The sequence below is a fragment of the Lacerta agilis genome, chromosome 1 (assembly GCF_009819535.1).
Source record: "Lacerta agilis isolate rLacAgi1 chromosome 1, rLacAgi1.pri, whole genome shotgun sequence".
Classification (NCBI taxonomy): Eukaryota; Metazoa; Chordata; class Lepidosauria; order Squamata; family Lacertidae; genus Lacerta; species Lacerta agilis.
The window spans coordinates 105,182,314-105,206,997 of NC_046312.1; the positions used below are offsets into that span (position 1 = coordinate 105,182,314).

The window sequence follows — 24,684 nt, forward strand, 5'->3', positions numbered from 1 at the left end:
TTAGAAGGTACGTATATTCTGGCGTATAAGACTACTTTTTAATCCAGGAAAATCTTCTCAAAAGTCGGGGGTCGTCTTATATGCCGGGTGGAGAATCTGCGGTCGAGTATATCTCAAACTCTATATTTTAACTGGAAAAGTTGGGGGTCGTCTTATACGCCCAGTCGTCTTATATGCCGGAAAATATGGTAAATACACACAGTGGTTTATTGCTGGTCCCTGCCAACTAGAATCTGCTACCTGAGGTGAGTGCCTCCCTTTGCCTAATGGCAGGGCCAGCTTCACTTATTTGGGTAATTAAGTCCCACTGAACTTGATGGGACCTACAGCCAAATAAACTTGCCTAGAATTGGGTTGTGTAATGCTTAGGAAATGGATCTAACACCAACTTTGTGGTTCAGTTACTGGCATTCAGAATGTGCGAACGAAGTTAGGAAGCAATCTCATTCCCAACTGTGCTTTAGGTTCGAAAATGCAGAATTGATTTCAGTGTTACAACGTCCCATCAACACTGCAACCATTTATATAGTGCTTTTAAGGATTCAACTGCAATCATTACAACCACCTTGTAAAGTAGGCCAGTAATGTTATCTTCAAAATTACAAAGGGGGGGGGGGGTTGAGACAAAGAATGGCTACCTAAGGATTTCATGGCAGAACTGAGATCTAAAGGGGGAGGGCATAGAATATCCTAGTTCAAAGCTTGGAATATCCTAGTTCAAAGTCTTCTCTTTAAAGCATGGAGAGCCGGTATGGTTGTGTTAAACAAAGGCCGCAGTCTGAACTCCACTGAGAGTAAACCCTAATGAATTCAACCAGGACTTACTTCTGAGTAGATGTGGGTAAGATTGCACTGTGCGGGGTGGGGGTGGGGGGGTGGAGGTTCAAATTCCCACTTGGCCATAAACCTCACTGGGTGATCTTGGGCCAATTACAGTCTTTCAACCTAGTAAACCTCACAGGACTGTTGTGAGGATAAAAAAAATGGGGTTTGTTTGAGAACCATGTGTGCCAACTTCAGGAAAGGTCTGCTATAAATGTAATTAATTATGAAGCCCTGTGCAAATTCACTCTGAAATAAGTGTCCCTTTGCTCCCTGGGGCTTTTATCCAGGTAAGTGTACATAAAACGGCACCTGTAATGTTCCATTCATTAATAAGGTGCTTTGAAGCAGAAATACCTGACCGGTTCCTGAGAGAACAACGAGGATTTAATAGTTCCACACATTTCACGTACCGTAACAGAGCAAAGCATAATAGTTGGCGTTGTAACTGAAACTTGCTGCATAGTACTGGCATCTTTCCTTTCTTAAATAACAAGTAATGCACTGTCTTGTCCCGGGATTTCTTCTGTTAATTCTGTAAAACAGCGGAATTTTAAAACAAAAACAGAACTTCAGCCTCGATCTAGAATGCACAAGCAGGCATGGAAATTGTAACACATTATTGCTGCATGCGATGCAACACTGTGTTAGGAAATAACTTACTGGGTACGCCTCAGAAACCAAATGAACAACAGTGCAAAATGTTTGATGATAACTTACTTGTAAATATTTCTTCTTCCTGGATAGCCTTCAAATTCGTTGCTTGAATAGAATCTGAAAGGCAATGTATGTCGTTAAATAAAGCATGCTTTAATAGAGCAAGGAGATCATGAAGTGTTTGTTGCCATTAGACATTCAACAAGTAGAACCTACAACAAAATGTTGCAGCGTGCAGTGCTCCTGGTCAGGGTTCCAGCAAGCTAGCCATTCCCCCTTTCCCAACAGCAAGTCAGCATTCCGTGACCACTGAGCACGCTCAGTCCTCAGTAGTCTGTTATAAGGGTTTCTTACCCTTAAGGTGTTTTCCTAAAGATTTGCTGTACTTTTGCAAGTTCCCTTGAGCTTACTGATAGCAAAATACCCGAATCAAGGCTAATATGTCCATATACATATATGTGATATTAAAACTTTTCGGGGATAATTGTGCTACACTTCAAGTATTGCAGCCATCTTTTTTAAAAAATGTATAGTTAAGATTGTTTAGAGGCAGGAATGTTATGTTACAGGATTGTGTTATGGTTAGTGCAATCCTGTATCCAGAACCACACCACAATGTATTCAGTGGGGTGTTACTCACAGGTAAATATGCACAGAACTGAAGCATGAAATTATTCTGAGAGTTAGACTAGACAAAGAGGATATTTGATTTTTAAAAGTCAGGTGCTCTGACAGAATTAGGGTGCCACACACCCCGCCTCTGGTCAATAGGCTTATATGGACATATCTCTAGTTGAATTAGGAACTGGGTACCTAATAGGTTTTATGCTCACAGGTTGCTCCCCTGCCCCCAATCAGAGAGGAGGAATGTGGGGTGGAGTGGATTTATTCCAGTTCCATTTCCTCCTCCTGAATAACGGATTGCTGCTTTTGTATGTATGTATGTATTAAGTCTTAGAAGCTGTGTGACCTCACCATTGAATTGGAACGGTTGCGATGTGCCAGAATATATATATATATATATAAATAACATGCCAAAGGCCTTCTTGGTAGTGGTGCCCGCCCTGTGGAACGCCCTCCCGTCAGATGTCAAAGAAATATACAACTAACTGACTTTTAGATGATGTCTGAAGGCAGCCCTGCATAGAGAACGTTTTTGTGCTTGATGTTTTACTGTGTTTGGTGTTTTAATTTGCTGGAAGCAGAGTGGCTGGGGCATACCAGTCAGATGGGTGGCATATAAATATTTATTTATTTATTTATTTATTTAACGCCAATACTATTTAGGCAACATATAAACTGTGGCTATCTCCTTGGTTACATTATTAGATACCTCTAGTAACATGCATCTTTACCTAAAAAAAAGCAATCTGTCTGCCCTTGAAGCACAGGTTCAACCCAACATCAAGAGCTTTCCAGACAATAACCGTAATGGGGAATCCATTTTGTCTTGTCATCTGGAAAAGCCCTTGCAGATGCCCGACCTCTCAACATGGGGTTCTGATATTTGTCTAAGGGAGAAAATCATTCTTGCTTTGAATGTCAATTTTCATTGACAGGTGACATAACCAACACTCTGTTCTTGGAAGAATGCTTACATGGTGTCATCTGTGACTCTGTAAATGTATATGGCCTCCCACTTTCCACTAGTGATTGGGACAGCTTTTTCCTAAAGAAGAAGAAGAAGAAGAAGAAGAAGAAGAAGAAGAAGAAGGAGACGACATGTAAAGTCAGGTGTCTTAATTATGGCAACTGTACTGCAGAGTATGTGAAAATTTAAATTCAAATCACTTGACATACCACCGAGTCTTTGACATAATGAATATGTTTGTAACCATCCTTGTCACTAAATATTTTGTAGTAAGAAATGCCATCCGAAGTGAAAGAAGGTGCTGAAACAAAGAACTGAGGCAAAAAAAGAGACAGAAACAAAATAAAATCAGCTGTAGATGACAAAGAAGTGAATGCCTTTTCAGTCAGGTAAAACTGCATGGAATAAGTGGTTGTTGTTCATATTAGGTTATTTTTATTTAAAAGCAAAATGTGTGAGCACATTGTTTAGGCTGTAGTTGGTTGCCTTTATTCTTGTTATGCCAATGACAAAAAAGTATAATCTAATATGATCAATGGGGAAATTCACTTGGTCCCTTTAGAAGTGCTTTATGTTAAGAAGTAAATACAAATGAGAAACCAAATATGTGAACATGAGAACTATACCATTATTATGCTGAGACTTTATATTTTCATATATCTGCAATATGCAAATACATCCTCCATTCTTCTTCTACTTCTTCTTTTCCCCCTCCCCAAGATGTTTCATTTCCATTTAAAAGACCATCTGTGCTTGTTACAAGTAAACAAAAACAGTTTTTGAGTTGGAATGAAATTTGTGTTAAGTGCATGGATTAATAACTGTGAAAAGCAAAAGTCTTTTGCGCAGATCAGTCAGGAAACAAGGCTACAATCCTAACCCTACTTAACTGGGAGGAAGATCCATTGAATTCAACGGGACGTTCTCCAAAATAGACATTGCTAGGATTGCACTGTTACAATATTTCAATAAATTCAGAAGTGTAAAGATAATAAAAAATCATACTCCACCAGCCCATCCTGTGTGACTTTCTTCTATATGTTGCTGCTTCTGCAAAATAAGATCAAAGGCAACTGTGTGAGGATGTGTGGTGTAAGTGAAAGAACTTCAGTACAATTTTCAGTCTGGACCCTGAAAAACAAACACTGGTTTAGGCATTTTCCTTGGTGTTAACAGTCTCCATACAGTGGAGAAATTGAGACATATTTTTTACTGGCTTGCAGAAAAAACAACCCCCTGCATTATTCATCTCACTGCCCAAATGTGGTGGCATTTTACACAATGAATTACATTACTCCACACCGTTCTTTTCAGCGCAAAGGTTGCATTTCATTTCAGAGCAAAGGAAACACAATGCAGATTGGGAAAGAAAATCAATCAATTATGTATCATTTGCAGACCAAAAGGAACAACAATTCGTTGAACATGAGATGAATAAGTGAACATTGGCAGTTTCTGTTCCCGTCTGAATTCCCTGACATCCCTAGTTCTGCTTTAGTCTTGTAGAACTTCTTTTTTAGACACAACACCACCAACAACAACTTGCCCTTGCTGAGCAATAGGTACTGTTCATTTTTGAAGGCACTTCCAAAACATCCCCATAGTTCTCTGATTGTTTCTTCCAGCTTCGTTCAACTGTTTGATTGGAATGTTATGTACAAAACCTGATGGCGTGCTATTACAGATCAATACAATTACATGCTGATATTCTAAAAATCTTTTAGTGTGTTTAAACATTGGCTTATGAATCACTTCAAAGTGCTCAGTGACCTGCCAAAATTAATGTATGGCTCAGATGTTTAGCACTCTAATTGCAAAATGAAAATAAAGTATTAGCAGGCTACGGCTGAGTGTTGCATACAACTCATTTATACATATACATAACATGTTTATTTCCTCTCATATTTATTTAAATGCTGTTGATGAAACATTTTTTTTCACAGTCTGTATCCCTGTGGAATGTTTTCAGTAAATTTGCTCTCTGAAGGAATTATTTTCCATTATTAAAAATCCACCATGTTGCAGCTCAGTAGCAGAGTTATGACTTCTCTGTCAACTATTGTACTATCAGTAGGTTCAACCATTGTACTATCCTGGACACCCAATTCTGTCAATAATTTTATTAAGAGGGGAAGGAACCTCCCAGTATTATGCCCACTGGCTAGGGCTGCTTGTTTGCATTTACATCATATAAGAAAAATAAAAAATACAGTCAAGGTGGCTGCCAGCAGGTGGCACTCTCAAGGAGTTGCCAAGGACCCACTAGTACCCTGGAGCCCCTTTAACAATACCCTGATGAGTTTTGGGTGGCCAGAATTAAAATTGCCCTCAATGCTTTGCAACACTGAGCCAATGTGGCAATGTGGGTAATTACATAATGTGGTGATTGACAGCACTCATTGGAAGGATACCAACACACTTGTGTCGCTGTCCTTTTCTGGCAGTGAGCCTACCAATTCTTTCTTGTGCACAAACAGAAATAAATTGGAGGTAGATAAGAGGGATTCTGACATGCGGGCCACCAGAGGCCCAATGCCTCATCAAATTCATTGGACAGATAGTGTCAGGCTTCAGGGAATCTGCCACGGTAAGTAGCCAAGAATTAGATAAACAAGGAGAGTTCTTACCAAGTCTTTTATTCAATATTCACAGAGAGAGGCTTAGAAAAGGTGTCTCTAATGGTGTTGCTCCAAGTAAAGTCACACCCCCTTTGTCTCTACTATTATACGCCATCCCTACGTTGGCTGATCTGTGATTTCTGCCTCTGAGCTTTCTGTTCTCCTACTTTCAATGCCCACCGGGTTCTGGGAGGGGAAGGGTCTGGAATGCTTTCTAAAGACATTGAGTATGTCAGCTGTCTCTCCCCTGGTGCTTCTTTTTCTTCCTGCTCATCTTCCAATATCTCCCAGCCTCTACCCTCTGCAGCCTCTGAGCTGGGACCTTCCGCAAACCCCTGCTGTAAATCTATACTGTCTCCCTCTTTTCTGGAAGGTTCAGGCTGAGGAGGCAGTATCCACCATTCCTCCCCCTCCTCTGCCTAGTCCCTGACAGACAGTGTGGTGTGTGGAAATACTGCAAATATGAATCCAGAAAGGAAGCAAGTAGAGGGTTTTTCACCTTCTGCATGCAAACTATGTTAAAACAATATATACACAAAAACACAATACACAACACAGTACACACAGAGTTTCTTGGCAAAGGAGTACAGCCTGTTTCCAGAGGTTTCTCCCAAGCATATTAGCAAGATAGTTGAAACCATTGTTTACATGATTGATGGTTGGAAAGCATAATGGGGCAAGCAGATTAACATATTGCTTCTTCCTCTGATGCATTTTCCTGTACAACACCTTCCATTAACTAGGTTCTCTGGCCCTGTATACAATTAGGCATAGCTGCAGTTTGATTCAAGTGAGTGTGTGTGTGTGGGGGGGGGAACCAGACACATGTCCATGTTTTAATTTCTATAAGCGATCCCAATTTAACTTCTATTTCACGTTCAAAAAGTTGAGTTTGGTGGGCATTTCTGGCTGACCGCACAAATTCTTGCCTGCGTTTAATTTTTACTCATTGGGACATATTTGCTGAACATAAGCATGAAGTTCAGTGCACAGCTCTGAGTTTGCAGCACTGTATCTCCTCACACTGTTTTCCCACTGCATTTTTATTATCTTCCAGTATATGAAGTAGTCCACATTTCTTACGCATTATTACTTCCGGTTTAATCGGAAAACAAAGTAAGAGATGGAAATATATTCCCCTAGAGATCTTTTGAGCAAACACTGCTTAATGGAGTTCTCCCATCTGCTCGCACTCCTGTTAACTAACCATTGGTGCACAGATTGATATGGTAAAAAGCACTTGATAAACAGAACGTGGCAGTGGTTTCAGCAGTGACTCTCATCAGGCAAGGACATGCTGAGGAGTGCAATTATCCTGGAGTTTGGACCCGACGTTGCCACAATGCTGGTTCCAAGTCCAGTGAGTATAATTTGGCAACGTGAAACCTGACTCTGTGTTCCGTGTAGATCGGCAGGGCCCACTGCCAATGATGGTATTAATAAGGCAAAGAGAATTCAAGTACAGTAACCCCATTAGTGGGTGTAAGCCCTTAGGCAGTGCTATTTTTTCCAGAAAAAGAGGTGCCAGAACTCACCATGAAGGCCTCCCATGTTCTCATATAATGGCAATGGTGCCATTCTGGCTGAAAACAGCCCTGCCTGTAGGTCAGTGGTAGATACTCCTTTTTAGGGTATCCCTTACAGAAGAACTCCTGCCTACCGAGCAGTTTGAAAGCATGTCAAAGTGCAAGTAGATAAATAGGTACCACTCTGGCGGGAAAGTAAACAGCATTTCTGTGCACTGCTCTGGTTTCACCAGAAGCGGCTTAGTCATGCTGGCCACATGACCCAGAAGCTGTCTGCGGACAAACGCCGGCTCCCTCGGCCTATAGAGCGAGATGAGCGCCGCAACCCCAGAGTCATCCGCGACTGGACCTAATGGTCAGGGGTACCTTTACCTTTACAGAAGAAAATCTGGATTGAGGGAGGGGAAAGTATGGGAAGGCTGTGATTTGGAGAATGTAATATGGACAACGAAGAATTAATGGAGATCCCGGAAGCTTCCTACCCACATGAAACCACAGTATGGATGAGCCCTGAGTCAGACCAAGGGTTCATCTAGCTCAGACTGGCAGTGGCTCTCCCGGGTGTCAGACACTAAGTCTTTTCTAGTTTTCCCTGGTGATGCCAGGGACTGAACCCAGAACTTGTCAGTGAGCTACCGCCCTTCCTTGGGCTTTAGGGGAAATTGCTGAAAATTGCCCCGAGCAATTGGTGGGAGCTGTCTGTGAGCACAGCCCCAATCACGAGAGCATGGGGTCCAACCCAGTGTTCGGAAAACTCTTCCCTTCCCCCCACTTTTGCACAAAAGGAATACGACTGGCTGCTTACCCGGTCACAGGGTGGGCAGCTATTGCAGTCTATCATGCCAGGAGCAATGCTGGGGTTAGGCATTCAGCCATTGGGGAATTCCCAGGCCAGCCACAAGATGGGCAGGCTTTCCTGACACCTGTTGATTTGAATCCTGGCCAATCTGGCCGGGCCAGGTGGGTGGGACTTGGGACCCCATAAAGGCTGGCTGTCCTCCCCCACACACTTTTGCACAAAAGTAATGCAGTGACCATGAATGCTCACCAGTGGGTAACAGAAGCTACTTCTGCAACTCTTCTATCAAAATACTAGCTTGGTGGTAAACAGTACCTGTGGGCAGTCCCAGGACATGGAGCGGTCGTTGTAGTCGCAGATGGCCGACACAGAAAAGTTCTGGATCCTTTTCAGCCACTGCACACAGATTCGGTTGTCTCTCACCCAAGTAATCCAAGTGACATAGTGATCGCTGGAAAAGAAGAGGGGGGGAAGGGGCTGTTTACTATGAGAGGGGTCAGCATGGCGTGTTTAATAATACATCTGTGACAAGCCAGACTTCTTTCAAACCAAGGACTGCATTCCGACCTGAGCAACCTTTCAAGGCCACACTTACACATCCCACAGTTACAGATCTTCCAGCCAGACTAAGGGGATGGATTCTCAGTGTTCAAGAAAAGCATTCCAGGGGGGCCAAAACACTTGAGGAGGGTATGAAGTAGGGCTGTTGAAGGGTGTGGTGTGGGGAGAGTGGATGTGGCTGAGAAGAGTATATGGCCTAAGGAAAGGCCCAAGGGCCACATGCAAGCTCCTGGCCTAAGGTTCCTTACCATGAGCGTAGCCAGGTTTTATGTGGGGCAGGACACCCACCCACCTGTCATCATCCTCTGTCTGGCTCTGTCTACCTGATTTGGAATGAAATGTCTCAACAACAGTTGTTTTAAATTGCTTTCTTTTGACTCTAAGTGCTCAGAAAAATCTGCCCAAATCTTTCTACAATTTCTACTTTTAGTTAAGTATGTTTATTTATTGACTTGATGGTGAGGGGGCCAGCTGTCCCTCCTGTTCCTCCTGGCTATGCCCATGCTCCCTATGCTTGTCAGAGTAATATCCAACATTCATCTTCCTCAAAATATGCCCATTAAAATCAAATGGGAAAGGGAACACAAGTTCATCAATTCTGGTGGGTCTTTGACTTAGCAGGATATCACCCGCAGTTTTTCGATGGCAGTGGAAAATGAAAAGCAAGCATCTACACTAGTTCCATATAAAAGATCTGCAAGGGGCAATGGTGGTGGGGAGCCCAGGGTCAAATTATTTAAAATAAATATTCCATTGTTAAAAGAAAAGAAAAGAAAAGAAAAGAAAAGAAAAGAAAAGAAAAGAAAAGAAAAGAAAAGAAAAGAAAAATGAAGAAGAAAATATCAGTTTCACAAAATACTACCTTGATGCTATCACTGCTGGAGCAGGTACTTCTTTAGGACCTAAAGCTTCAGGATGAGTAGCATCAACAACAAACACTCTGACGGTAGGATTTTTAGCTCCAGCCTTCAAAGGAAAACATATTATCAGGTTCAAAATAATCTCCAGGGAATTGAGGGAAGCCGGATTGCTCCCCCAGGCCCGCTCCCAAGGAGCTCTGCCCTCCGTGCCAGCCTGCCATTGGCCAATTTGGCAGGCTGGTGCAGAGCCGGATTTCAAGCTGGGAGTGCGAGCCAAAGTTCACACTCCAGCAAGAGCAGTCCCCGGTGCCCCAGCTCTGCACCATTGGGGGGGCCTGCTGGCCATTCTGCAATGCCGCCCCACCCCAAAAGGGGGTAAGTGGACTTGGACTACAACTCCCATCCCCCTGACTACTGGTCCTACTAATTAGGGATGATGGGAATTGTAGTCCAACAACATATGGGAACCCAAGTTTGAGAAAAGCTGGCATTCATGTGAGTCCTGTTCCTTTACGGAAAGAAAGTTTGCAGTAGGCACTGAACAAATTAATACATAGATTATAATATATTTCATCACCATCATATGTTTCACTTCTATACTGCTATTTGGCCAAGATTTGTATTAATATAAAAGAAAATACATTAAGACCACGGGAAATGTACAAAGATACAATACAATAAATCAGTTTTTTAAAAATAGCAATATCCCAGGCATGCCATGAATCACACTTTCCACATTCATAAGTTGCATTTGTGCTCTCACCACAACACAACTGCCATCCACAAATGAATTGCCCACACAATAGGCTTCTCCCTGGAAGCAACCCACAGCTGTGGTGGAGTTCTTACAGTAGCTCTCCAGGCTAGCTGGCTTAACTTTGAGTCACCCAAACACTTCCCTTTCAAAATACTGAAGGGAAGGATCCAGTCTTTAGCTGCCTCTTCCCCTCCTCTCCCTGCATGCATAAGAACCTTTTACTACCAGTCTCTATCCTTTTCTGTCAGGAGCCATCCTAGACATGGAGAGTTATGCTAACAGAAGGGATGTCAGGGACTGGACAGAGGAGGAATGGTGGAGCCCACCTACCCAGCCTGAACCTTCCAGAGAAGAGGAAGACAGTATACATTGACAACAGTGATTTGCGAGAGGTCACAGCTCAGAGGTAGATGGTGGGCAGAGCTTGGAAATAATGAGGGAGGAGGAGGCAGGGGAAGCAGAGCTAGAGTAGCTGGCTGACACATTATCACTAGAAAGCATTGCAGACCCTCCTTCTCCCAGAACCCGGCAAGCATTGAAAGGAGGAGAGCAAAGGGCTCGGAGACAAATGGCCCTATGCGGCTACCAAAAGGTGGGTGGTGCTGTTGACAATTGAGGAGGGGGGTGGAGATTACTTGGAGCAATGCCATTACTCACAGAGGCACCATTTCTAAGCCTCTCTCTGTGAATATTGAATAAAAGACATTGGTAAGACTTTCCTTGTCTATCTTTTCCTGGCAGCCTACCGTGCGGGGATTGGATTCCCTGACACCTGAAAAGGGCTGAGTGTGTCCAACCGTAAGGGTGAAATAATGGACCGGGCCCTTTATTATGTCATCATCAAAATATACAATGCTTAACCCAATAGTTACTTTAATAATAGGCATTAAAATCCAGCAATTAAATCTTAGAAATCCAAGCATTTCCACGCTAAAATATGATCAGATCTTTTTCAACAGAGCCAAGCAAAGCAAACAACAAAACCCCAAACATACCTTTGGATATGGTATCTTTATTTTTCTAGGATACTGATCTTCACCATAATATGAATATTCAATAACTGGTATTCCAGTATCATTAAACTGCAGGTATGCCACATTCTTTGCATTTGGAGACCACCACAGTGCATATTTTACAGCAAGCATTTCCTCTAAGAGAAATCATGTTAAAGAGGATCATGAGCTACCGTTATCTTGTAAGGACACGAGTGTACATAGAACCCATTTATCTGATAAGCTGCCATGCATCAAACAAGCAAGGCAGCTCTGTCCCAGTAGTAAGCCCGCAATTTGAATGACACATGAGACATTGTTTCTGCTCTCCAGATCTGTCCTCATTTTTTTTCTGGATAAATACCATGGCTAGTTTAAAAGGGAAGGGGAGAGGATAGGGCATACCTATTGCTAAGCTAGTCTAGTGCAACAAAGCATAGCATTATTCCAGCCTTATTGGCAGTGATGGGTTTATGTTATGAGGGTTCCCTGTTTGGGAGGCCCTAGTTATTCACCTAAATAAATGTAACTATGTCCAAGAACATTGCAGAGCTAAATGTGTAAGAATGTTGGTTAATAGCCTGGATTATATTTTTCTTCTTCCTATATACATAAAAATGCAAGGCTGTCATCACGCAGTCCCCATTGGATTTGCATGAAGTCAGGAGCTAGATGCCGCTGGCAAGCAACATGAGCAGGAGCCTTTTGTTTCTAATTCATGATGTACATATAAGAGCAGCATGAATGACAATTGAAAGAATGTAAAATATTCATAGATGTTAAATACTCTTGAGATAAAGAACGTGACTAATTTTGACTGAAGGGTATAGGTAATATTGGCTGAAATGGCCAAGTGAACCAAATGAGGAGGCTTGGTAGGCCTTATTAGCCCACAAGCCAGAGTCTCTTTTATTAGTTGTGTGTTTTAGAAGCCAAATTAGAAGAAACTGTGTCCTAATATTACAGATAAATATGATACTAGTTCTTAAGTTGGACAGACAGTTTTATGACTGATATCTGAGGAATGTACAAAAGTGGGTAGGTATAAAACCTAGTAGAAACTAACAAGGAAATACCCCCCACATACCCTACCCTGAAGAAATATGTGGCAGGATGTGAAAAACCAAGATGCAGGATGTTAGGAAACCACAGTGAGAATGCATGTTATTGCTGTAAGATGTTGAGCAATGCTGTTGACAAATAGTAAATTATGATGGTGAATAACCATGCTGGCTTGTAGTTAGCAGCTAGCTTTTTGCAGTTTTGAGGAAGGGACTCCTTATGAGAAATATAAGCCTTCTACACAAACACAGCACCATGAACAACTTTGGGCTGCTGCTCAGGGCATCACATCTTTTTGCTGCCCAACTCTTGCCTCGCATGGCAATAACATTGATTTCAGGTTGATGTTTACCTTCGTAGACCCAGTCAGGGATTCCATTAAATATTTCATTCCAGTAACCATTTGTAGTTATTTGAACAGCAGGTTCTCTGGGGCCTTGTTTCAAATAGATATTATTCTGATACACATAAACCTGGGGAGGAAAAGAAAATCAAAATCATTTAATGCAGTCAAAGCTATTGAGGACAGTATAGCACATCTAAACAGTGAATTAGATGCAAAGGACAGAAGGGACTTCTGTTTCTACACAACAGAGGGTGTGCAAGTTTTCACTCCCCTAGGCTGTAAGGAAAATCCTTTGGCGTAATGTTCAGTGTGGCTAGGGGCCGACAAGTTGAGGATAAAATTATATCTCTCCTGTGTGAATGGGGGCCTTTTCACTCACACACAAGTATTTGGAGATCTGATCCATGCCGTGCATATCAGCAATGAAGAACCTATTGCTGCACTGCAGATCCAACCACCCCTAACTAGTGACTATGCTGGCTGGGGTTGATGAATAAGAATGGTTGTATCCAGCTAAATTTTACTCAGCATAGGCCTATTTAAATGAATGCACCCAAGTTGGCCATGTCCGTTATTTTCAATGGGTTTCCTTGAAGCCCAGGGCAGCAAACACCTAAGTGGTAAGACAACGAAGCAAAAAGATAAAACAAAAGCATATTTAAAACATTTTTAAACAATTGGAAACCTGTTCAGTGGTGGGAACTGAAGCCCATCAGTGTCTGGAGAGGCAAAGCTAGTATGCTTGAGTCCATACAATATTGCCAGTGGACAATGAAAATCTGGGTTCAAGTCCTTGCTCAGCCTTAAAGCACAACTAGTGGCCGTGGACAAGTCAATATTTCCAAGCCTACCAGATCTCACAGATTTGTTGTGTGCATAAAACACAATGGCCATATATTTATTTTATCATTTGCTGCATTTATACATCGCCTGATCTTGTAAGAACCCAGGGGTCCAGCTAGTCCAGCATTTTGTCCTCATAGCAACCTACCAGATCCCTGCTGGAATTCAGTATTCAGAGGCATTTTGCCATGGATAGTGGAGGGAGAACATCGCCATCATGGCTAGTAGCCACCAACAGCCTCATCCTCCCTATTATTTTGTATATTGTCCCGGAGAAATAGGGAACAAATAGGGGCCCTTCTCTAGGTTTTTGTGGAACAGGACAGCTCTCAGTGCCATGGCATGCAGAAATCAACTTGCAGCTAATGGGGCTGAGAGGGTACATAACACAAGGGACCTGATTCATGGCCATGTTTTTGGGAGGCCACAAGCAACAAATCTTAAAGGCTCAGCCCTGCCGGCAGAGGGCATGCTGCTCACTCTAGCTTCACAATCCTTAATCCACCCTTCCTGATGCTTTTCTCAGTAGGGAGGGTGGGTTAGAGGTTCATGGTGGCACAGAAGAAATATGAACCCCAAGAATGGGGAAGCTGCTGAAATGAACTGCAGTGAGGCAGTAGTGCTCTCTTTGCATCTGGGCAGACAGAAGAGGGTCAGAAACTACAGTCTTTGGGTAAATAGCAAATGACGAGACCCTAACACCTTGGGTCCCTGTACCTTGGGTTTGTCTAGTTTTCGGAAAAGACAAAGTGGTCCAACAATTACCAGGGCTCTGTGCTAAAGCACCCACAGTTCCAGGCAGCCTTGGAGTGTTTACCTTTTTAAGAGTCAATATTCTAAAGCACAGCTGATAAGCAGAGATAAGAAGGCCTGCGAAAACGATGCCTGTGCAAACACTAAAGGCAAATGAATCTCATAAAAAAGAAGCGTTATTCTCACACTTTGTGAGCTTACTGACCAATTTGTGTCCAACAGGTGACCAGGCTATATACTGAATGCCATGCGGAAGCTCGTGTCCTTTGACAAAAGCACTGCAAAGGGAAAGAAATGAAAGATGCAAAGGCAAGCTCGGTATTTCAAGGTCAGATTTCATTTAAAGCCCTTGGCTTCCCCAAAAACCCTCGTGAGCACCTAGGTGGGCATGGGCACAATGGAGCTCACCAAAGCTGGTACTTCTTTTCTTATTTAATTTCTTGTTATAGTTGGAGGCAGCCATCTAGGCATGCACATGGTTACAGATACTCATTTTATTATTTTTTTACTTTATAATATCAACTCTCTTTTTCAACAATTTGACTGAGCTTATTCCCAAGTCAATGTGCTTAGCATCTGGGCAGCAGAGGCAAACCCCATTGTATTCTTGTAGTCATGGCGGTGCTGTGATTTAAGGGAGCCTAAAAACTGCACACGCCGAGAGTATTTGGGTCATATCCTGCCGTGGAGTTCCGTGAGTGCGGTAGACTTCTGCTTGTGCAACAGAACTTTCCCCTCCCCTTCCCTGCACACCTTTAGAGGGCACACAAGGAGAAGAGAGGAAGGGAAATCCCCATTGCGTGAGCAGAATTTGCTATGTGCAGCATTGGATATAACCATTTAGAAGCAGATAATTTAGCAATCTCACTGGAAACAATGTGCCCATTAGCTAGCCTAACTAATACAAGAACATAAGGAGAGCAGTGATTGATCTAGTCTAGAAACTTGTTCTCACAGTTGTAAACCAGATGTCCATAAGGGGCCCCTCAGGCACAGGTGCCTACTCAGGGGGGTCTGGGGCACCTCAGCACCCACAAAATTCCCATTATGGGTGCCCAAGCATATCTGCGGCAAGCCCCAACTGAGGCCCCATGGCAGATGCAGAGGCCTTGGCCCAGTTGCCGCCGCACCGGAGAGCCAGAGGAGGCAAGGGCAGTGGGCGGTGGTGGCAGGCGGAGGCGTCATGACATCACACCGCATGTGCCGCTGGACACCCACAATCTGGGGTCAAGTTGGCACCACTGCCCTCAAGCAGGATCTGAGCACAAGAGCACACTCTCCCTTCCTGTGGCTTCCAACAACAGGAATTCAGAAGCATTGCTGTCTCTGACTGTGGTAGCCATTGACAGCCTTATCCTCCCTGATTTTGTCTTTTGAAGCCCCCCAAAGTTGGTGGCCATCACTGTTCTCCTAGGAGGAAAAAGCATGCCTTAAAGGAATCGAAATAGAAGACCAAGAAGGAGCAAACACGGAACAGATTGACTCATGGGTCAGTATAAAAGGAAAACTTTTCAGTCTTACCCGTTTCCAAGATCATAAATGTGATAGGATGCTGTATAAGAGTACCTCCAGAGCTGAAAAAGTTACAACAGGGACATAACATGATTAGTTATTATTACAGCCGAAACATAGTAACATACAGTATTCCTCCCAACACTTTTTAAACAGAAGACAGTTTCACTTTATGAAAGCTCTGCAAACCTTCACAATGGCACTGTCCTAGCACTAGTTATCACAACACGGCCCACCTTGCGGAAGCTGCTGGAAATGCTTCCTGGTGGTGATAGTGGGTTAGCTTCCAGAAAGTATAAGGGACAATCATCACACAGGTTGTTTAGCCAAGTAGAGTGTGTTGACATCTACATCGCACATCCCTGAGACCCACCATGAGATTCAGGCAACCCATAGGGCAAAGTATTTTCGCATCCATGGGGACCTGTTATTGCTAGGGGTGGGCAAATTTGTCAGCTTCAGTTTTTCATTTTCCGCAGCCTTAAGTGCAACTCTCCACATTTCCACTTCACTTTGTGATTTTTATTTTTATCCGCATGAAAATTCATTAAGCTTTTCAGTGCAAGTTTTCATTCAATGCAATTTTGCCCCGTGCACATTTTTGGAAAGCAGTTTCCCCTTATATTTTAGTATTTTAGTATGTTACTTTATATTTATATTTATATTTAGCATTTTAGTATGTTACTTTCACAAATAGATGCACTTTTATCCACACTTTAAGTATGTGTAGTTTTGTATACATTAATCGGCTGGAAAACTGCATTTCACAAGTCAGAGAAGGGCAGATTTCCAGAGACAGCTGAGCTTTCTTTTGACTCCCTTTTGGGGGAAATGCCCAATATATAGGTTCTCATTTAAAGGTGAGCTAAATATCTCCTCCATCTCTAGCCACCACTAAGAAATATTTCCACACATGGAATGCAACATGGGTATGATCTTTCAGACATTTGATGTATTTCTCAGTGTAGTAAAAATAATAAGTTGCCCACAATCTACAAAAGCTGCATAGCAATTTCTAAAATGACCACTCTGCCTAACTGCTAACGGGAATGAATGCAGAATAGAATGGGGCTTCTTGATTGACGCTACCTCCCCTCCCCTTGCAAAACCATGGTGTCTCTATGTGGAGAGAGTTCAGAGTGTTCTCCTTCATCTCAGCCCTTATTAAGGATCGCACTGGGAAATTTCCCTGAGAAAACAGAGAAAAGTGCACCTATTGGTTTATTGCAAAAGGATCCTTTTGTCAGCAGAATTAGGAGCTGCTTGCTTATACAGAAGAATCACAAGAGGAATTCCACTCCCCATAACCGCCACTTCTGATTCATTGGCGGTGGGAAGCAGGGGTGATTGTAAGATAAGGAATAAATACTGGTTGGTAACTTCTGCTTCCCAATGAAGCTTCCCTCGTCTTCTTCCCCTGCACTCCCCTCCCCAAGACTGTTCCACGAATTTCCCCAAAACCTATGGAGCAGATTTGGGGAGGGCATGGGGAGCACATGGGTGGAGGGGGGGAGTTCTATCATTCACTAACAATGTGACCAATGTTAACTAAAAACTGGGAGTTACACAAACATAACAATTGCACTGGATCCCGCCCACAAATCTCAGCTGAAAAACATTTTACCTTAGAGTAGTTGCTTTCCAACAGCATGAAATTCTGGTCGGCTGACAGTATATAGTTTGTGGCATTCACTTTTTTCTAAAAGATTTAAATATATGAATTAGAAGCCAAAGCATGGCCCTTTGATCAATTTTTAAAATTACAGTAATACGTACAAGTACGCTGTTAGACAGGAGTGTGTGTGACTGCTGATATTCAACATTGTAAAGAATTATATCATCTTCTGGGAACTGATGAAGATATTCATTTCCTTAGGAGGGAGGAGGAAAAACATAGCCTGAATGATTACAACAAGTTTGGTTACAAATGTCATCTCTCTACAGCATCTGTTACAGCAAATGACGTTGGAAATGGATGTAAAATAACAATACTTTGATGTTGCAATTCAGAGGGGTGGGGAGATGGAGCAGTCTCAGGTAGCTCAAATAGTGGACACATCACACATTAAAAACACATAATTTCCACCAAAGAATCATGAGAACTGCAGTTTGGTAAGGATGCAGGGAGCTCTGAGGGGTAAACTACATTTCCCAGGATTCTTTGGGGGAAGTAATGTGTTTTTAATGTATGGCATTACGCAGCCTGAGAGAGGGGCAGAGATTAGACGGTGCACAATTTATACTGCTGGGTTCTATATTATGCTTGCTTTACAGAAACAGCAGAAACTTTCTGCCACCTCCCTCCCTCCCTCTGTCCTGCTTTTTTTTCATGCTTTCTGCCACCCCCTTCTTTCCTTCCCTTTTTCTGCCACCATATTTTATCCAAATCCTATTGGTCTCAGTCTGCAGTTACTAGTTAATATCAAGGCACTTACATGGCACAATGAAACCACACACACCTCACCCTTTCCCATTCCTCGAACATTTTAGCTGCACTTACTTTTTCGTTTTAGAAACCACATACTCCATCCTTCCAATGCATTTACGTTTCTCAGGGCAGCTTAAAACATTTAAAAGCAACACACACACCCCCAATAAAAGACATAAAACAAAAACAAAAGCATCAGTGGACACAAGCCTTGTAGATTTTTTTAAAAAAATAAATCCAAAACGATGTTTCAGCACCACACATTCATTGACCCACAAATAATGCCATCCCTTACCCGAAATCCAGTAAGGAGAAATTGTTTTGTAACCGAAGTCTCCATCCAGATATTCTTTTAATGTTAAAGGTCTAGGGTTGCTTCCTTTGTTTCGAACTTCAAAAACAGAACAGGAATGAGATATTTAATAACAACACACCCAAGAGGTACAAATGGTTTCTAGAATTTTATTCCTTTGAATTGGCCACTAATCTGAGGGTTTGGGAGGTCGTAGACCTGCTAGGATGATATGACATGTGCCCTTCCGCTTATAACCACGTTGAAAAGTACCAGGCTGGGTGAACTGCAGTAACCCTTCGTTTCACACAAAATATGTCTTCGTCAGACCAGCAGGAATCTGGTTTTCTATGTCTCTGAAGAATGCCAGTTTTCATTTTGACTGATAACTGGGAACACCCACATGTCAACTCCACTTGTATCATGAACTAAGCAGTACACTCCAACCTTCTTTAATCTGGTGCCCATCAGCCCTAGCCAGCACAGCTGAACTAGTCCATGTAATGAACTAACAATGAAACAACATTTTCCATTCATATCAAACAGGTGGGCTATGTTCAATAAAGCTCTCTGTCCTATGTTGCAGAATCACTGTTGCCTTTCCTGTATTCTTCAGTGTATTTGGGGTTGCCATATTTCAAAAAGTGAAAATCCAGACTCAAAGTTGTTGAGCTTTTTTGTTGGGGGGTGGGTGAGGCAAAGTTGTTGCGCTTCTTTGGAAAATCTAAAAAAGGAGTAGGTTCCCCTGTTTACTTTTTTTTTTAAAGGAAAATCAACCCTAAATCAGCACTCCCATATGGGCTTCCATACGCATGCACTTTCTCAGACATTCCCCCCCGCTTTTTGAAAATTCCACCAGGATGTCATTTTTGACAGGTGAATCCTTGCTATGTCCAGGAAATTACAAGCGTATGGCAGACCTAGCTGTATTTCTCAAGCTGTATTCATTTTTAAAACACGTCCATGTTAATGGCCAAAACTTGGCAGACTTTAACAATCCAAGACTAATTTTGTGAATGTCCAAAAATTTCATGTGTACTCCTGTAAATGCTGACAATGAACAACTACCTGAATGAAACTGCTGGCAGTGCAGGGGGCATCCCAAAAGAGGGGGGAAAGGGGATGAAATGAAATCAAATGAAATGAGTGAATGAAATTCACAAAAATTATTTTGGAATAACATTCAGACTGCAGAAATTCACCAGTTTTAGGCATTCATCATTAAGACATTAAGCTCTGTTGGCTCAGATCAAAGAGTCAACATACCATTCCATCTTGGTTTCCCTACATAGAGCACATTTACTGTAACATACTTATGAAGGATTAGAAAGAGAACGGCTGGAAAAACACAGTTGTACAAGCCTCATATGAGTATTTCCTGCAAATGCTAACTTTGCAATTGTTTCCTGCTGCATTTCCGTCCTTGATTTACCCACAAATGATTTTACATACATGTGTGTGTTTGTGTGTTTTCAATTGATTCATCAGAGTGTAATCCCTGGAATTCTGGTTAGTGCTGAGGAGGTCGTTCCATCAGCGCGAGCATTTCTGTTTGCCCAACAGAACGATCTTCCCTCACTTACCCTGTGGGTGTTGTTCAGGGGGTTGGCCTGACCGTCCAGAGCAGATCTGGGGCTGGGAGGCATGGGGGGGGGGGTAAGTAAGGGGAGCAGTGGAAGGAATGCAGGGCTGGCCCACTCATGAGGGAAGCTGAGGCGACCTACAGCAGCAGCAGATCTAGCCTCCAAGGAATATATTGCCCTCTAGCGCAGTGGCAGTTCCCCCCCCCCATGCCGCTTCTATAGCAGCCTCTTGGAGAACAATAGGCGCTGCTAGTCTCCTCCCACCGTAGGAAGGAAAGGGGGTCTCCTAGGCTCTGCACCCACCCGGAATAATTCAGATCAGGCATCTTCGCTCCCCCCCCCCTTTCACAATGGCCTTTGATTCCTACTTCAACCATTGGGTAAGGTTGATTTGATTCCTCCCCCAGTTTGTTGATGTAGATCTTTATTCTGTGCTTGTTCCTGACGTATACTTCACTCACCCCTTGTTCCCTGTTGGGCAGGGGGCATTTTGTCGTTCGCCTCAGTTGCCAAAATGTCTTGGGCAGGTCCTGGGGAAAGCATTGTTGCATTAGCAGGAGTCTTTGCACTGGCTTCTGCTAGCAGAACGGCTGAGCTCAGTCTGTCCCTCTAAGTCAGCTAAACAAAAAGCTAGCACATCTTTGCAAAATGTGTCTGTTTTTAACCTGGCCTAGTTAGAACAATACCTACCACAAGCCTTAAGTTGTTTCTGAGCAAGCAATTTCTCGGAAACAAATATCTTGTTTTCCATAGCTAGGTATTTAAATCAATTTTCAAAAACTTCAAGACGCTGCAGTAGTAAATGAGATTTGAGATGATCACCATTTCAGTAGGTGCTCAGAGGAGTAACATATCTGGTCATTGTATCTGGTGATACTCGCTCCTCCATAACTCCCTCACTTAGGGACTTCCCTCAAGGTCATATATTCAGACTCCTGATGAAACATTTCACCACGTTTACTTTAACAGATCAATATTTAAAAAGGAAAAGGAAAGATAATGCTTGTTTTTCTTCTTCTATGTAACTATTAGTTACTCTAGAACACACATGTCACTTCTACTGTTGACACTGTTCCTCGCCAGCGCGAACGCAGAAGAAAGCTGTCAAGATAAATAAACCCGAAGGCCAGTCTAGGCACACGAATAATCACCATCATAGCAAATACTGAGTTAGCAATAATCTTTCAAAATAAAGGTTCAGGAAAGAAGAAGCTCGTCTCCCATCAGATGGCAGTTTCTAAATGAGAGCTTCAAAAAAGCCAAGGATAAAAAGCTTACACTACAGTTCATTAAAAAACAAGGGTGTCATTTTAATCAGCATAAAGTGAAAGGAATCTTATGACTCGCTGCACACATTCCAGAAAAAAAACTCTTTAAAAATGTAGAGCATAGAATTAACATAAAACACCTGCTATTAATTGTATTTCTGGTATAAAGGATATTTGACAATGCTGTTTGGGTGTGAGGGCAGTGGGGATCTTAAATGCTACTGTCAGCATTTCTACCAGAATGCCTAAAAGTTACTCCGCAGTATTAGGAACTTACATGATTCATAGTTATAAGGTCTATTCACAGTACATTTGTCAGGGCTGGGGAGCCGGTGACCCTCCAGATGTTGTTACACTAAAACTCCCATCTGTCCTCACCATTGCTCATTCTGGCTGATGGCAGCTGGAGCCTATCAACATCTGGAGGGCTACATGGTCTTCATCTGACTCTGGCAGGCTCATATTTTTCTTCAGGACGGACAGCATATTTGCGATATAATCTATACCGCAATGTACTGAAGGACATGGTGGTGGCTGTAGTGGATCATCGTGTACATGGGTGAGGAATCTTTTTCAACCTGAAGACCACACTCCCTTATGGTCAACCTTCTGAGAACCACCTGCTAGCGGTGAAGTGGGACCAAAGGGTAGAGCAGGTGAAGCAACAGGTGTTCCTCATAGCAGTCGGAGATTTCTACTGACACTTCTCTCTTTTGCTCATCCTGGCAAGAAAGAAACATTATCGCAGTTCAACGACACATTCCAGCCAGACAAAAGCACTTGAGGTGCCTGGTGAGGGGAGTGGTCTGATGAAGAACCTGGTGAAGAGGTTTGGAGGACCACATTCAGCCCCCCTGGGGGCCTGAGATTCCCCGTTCCTGCTCTAGTACCTGCCTATACACCGGACGAACTGTTGTGGTATCATGGAATGTTCATGAACATTCTGTTTGCTGAGGGAAGTCAGCACCAGAAATGTTCACAATGGTCGCTTGAATTGACCAGGATGGTCGCAACAACATATAACTTTGACTTTGACTTCACAATGCTTTGAGGTCTTAGGCAAAGAGTCCAGTTGACTGAGAAAAAGGGCTAAGGACAGAAGCTGTCTGAAGACAGAAGTTGTCCCAAAGCTTAAGCTGGAACTTCTTGTCCTGGAATCTCTTCTTCCCAGTCCTTAGATATATTATGCAGGAATAGTTCTTCGTTGTGAAGGAAGAGGCATTTTGTATGTGTTCAAAGCAGTCTTGTCTCTTGTGTTATCTGTTCTGAATACAGTACATGGTTACTGGGGCTAAACACTAATGAAGGCCAGTCTAATGAAGTCTCAGCTGACTACAGAGATAAAATATTAGATCATATTATCATTATTAATTACCTCACCTCCCGGTCATCCTAAGGTCCCAGGGCTGGATACGTTAAAATATTAAAAGCAGTTTGAAACAACTTACAATCACTGACATAAGGTGAGCCCTAAAAATATGCACCCAAGTGCCAAAAGCTATCTACTGCTAGTAGAAAGAAATGGCTGTCAAGCTTACTAGCTATGAACTTTTTATACGCTGTAAAATGTTAGCCTCCCATCAGCAATAAAATTCATTAATATTTGCCCTGTTTTCCATATGCTTTGCCTGTCAAAAGTTCAGGCTAAGTATCTCTCAGCTGTTAAGTCTGCTGTCAGCCATAGTAGCTTAAGGGGCCTTTTGGTAAAGCTGCTGAAGGTAGCATTTAAGGTTTGCTGAATAACTGGTTTTCTACCACACAGAGAATTAATAGAGGATATTTTCTGTTTTATATAAACATAGAACTAATGGATGATGGTTCTCCCCTCCCTGCACAATATGCACAGCAACAAAAATAACTGATACACGTTTCCCATCATTTTATTCTGATGAAAAAAGGCATCATTGGGGGAAAATGAATAGGATTAGCTTTTTCTTTTCTATTTTTGAGAGGCTTTCTGTGTTACAACAGTCATGGGGTGGTATCTGTCACTCATTAGTTAAGATCAGTTGACTTAGGAGCATTCATTTCGGTGGATAGAAGCTGAGCATGACTAATGTTGAATCTCTGAGTGACTGTTGGATAGGTCTGACTTCTTGTGTACAGATCCCATAAGGAAACCCTATCAGACCAAAGTGCCTGCACATTGTATGTATCTAGGATTATTAGCAACCCGATCCAAAGCAACGGATAGGAGGAAAACAAGCCATAAATGTCATGAGTTCGGAAATGCACGCTAACAGGTAGATGGCCATTGAAAACACTGTTTGTAGCCTTGTCAAAATGTATTACCAGTGATGCGCACCAATGGCAATGCAGCTACACTTTTCACTTGAAAAGATTCCTTGCATCGACACATGCAGGCATCTGTATTTTTCCAGGGTATAGATAATGGCAGCCACAAATTCCTATACCTTAGTAAGCCCACAGTACTGCTGGGAAGAAGACAGCAAATGGATTCCCCACCCCCACCCCTATTGTTAAACTGACTAAACAGCTGCAGCTTAAAAAGAAAGCAAGCAAGCTAGGGTGCAAACTTACTCAAAGTTACATGCATGTTAAGCCCTGCCGAAAATAATTCTGCCTGCAGACACGTTTATGGACATAGGATTTTGTATTTTCCAGGATGTTATCTTACCTTTCGGAGGAATTAATACAGCACACATAATGAACAAAGACAGGAAAAGACATGAGATCACTCCAACTAAGATTTTCAGCTGGATCTGTAGAATAGAAATCAGTTACAATTCAAGTCTTCCCTAAATGACAGTTCTCAAGACTTTTGTTATAGTCCATTCCCCTCCTCCCAAAGCAAAACTATAGGATTTCAGCAGCATATTGTATGCCAACAGCTGAAGTCTCCTTCAAGTATGTGCCGAGCCGTATGCTTTTTCAGTTTCTTCTTCCTATTGAGAGCGTGCCTTCTGCCTCTGGTATTTTCTCACAGCCGAGCAACAGAACAAAAAGTTTTTAAAGCCCTCCAAAATCCAGACCTATTTATGTATCACTTTATTATTTTTTACAGACCTTCATTCTCCCACTTGTTCTCTTAAGGAAGATTCTTTAGTTCTCCTTCCGTCTTCTGGATGCCGGTCACTGGATCTCCAAGAGCAGTTTGCAAAAGCAGCGTCAGCTTTCTCAAACGGAGGCCAAGCCCCAGACAGTTTTCTTTATGTGCTTTCAAAATCCATGCCAAATTTCAGAGGTTTTTCCATAAAATAGGAAACAGATTTTTGAGGGCGTTCTCAGCCCTGAAATGAACTGTGGGTGGCTGCAGCGGGCCTTTGGCTGTATCAGTGCCGTTCATGTAAACCATAACTTAACGATGCTTACATGAAGAGTTTGTGGGTCCTGTGACTCAACAGCAGATTGGAGATGTGCTGTTTCACCCTGAGAAGTATTTACAGTGTGTTT

The 24,684-nt window shown here is 42.6% G+C and overlaps 1 protein-coding gene across 5 annotated transcripts in view; it reads right to left on the reverse strand.

The window, feature by feature from the left end:
* Positions 1-24,684, reverse strand: part of LOC117055997 (prolyl endopeptidase FAP-like) — a 56,186-nt gene that overhangs the window by 22,740 nt on the left and 8,762 nt on the right. For 2 of the 5 annotated variants that reach the window (XM_033165996.1, XM_033165979.1), the window contains 16 exons: positions 23,909-23,993; positions 20,464-20,532; positions 18,423-18,518; positions 17,476-17,570; positions 17,324-17,398; positions 15,709-15,761; positions 14,393-14,465; positions 12,598-12,718; positions 11,187-11,341; positions 9,437-9,540; positions 8,329-8,464; positions 4,076-4,120; positions 3,280-3,384; positions 3,078-3,148; positions 1,543-1,596; positions 1,236-1,357 (listed from right to left, as the gene is read on the reverse strand). In XM_033165996.1, the coding sequence (XP_033021887.1) occupies positions 1,236-1,357; positions 1,543-1,596; positions 3,078-3,148; positions 3,280-3,384; positions 4,076-4,120; positions 8,329-8,464; positions 9,437-9,540; positions 11,187-11,341; positions 12,598-12,718; positions 14,393-14,465; positions 15,709-15,761; positions 17,324-17,398; positions 17,476-17,570; positions 18,423-18,518; positions 20,464-20,532; positions 23,909-23,993 (1,459 nt within the window). Of the gene's footprint in view, positions 1-1,235; positions 1,358-1,542; positions 1,597-3,077; positions 3,149-3,279; positions 3,385-4,075; positions 4,121-8,328; positions 8,465-9,436; positions 9,541-11,186; positions 11,342-12,597; positions 12,719-14,392; positions 14,466-15,708; positions 15,762-17,323; positions 17,399-17,475; positions 17,571-18,422; positions 18,519-20,463; positions 20,533-23,908; positions 23,994-24,297; positions 24,678-24,684 lie in introns of those variants that run through there. The other 3 variants (XM_033166001.1, XM_033166011.1, XM_033165987.1) reach the window with 3 other exon arrangements.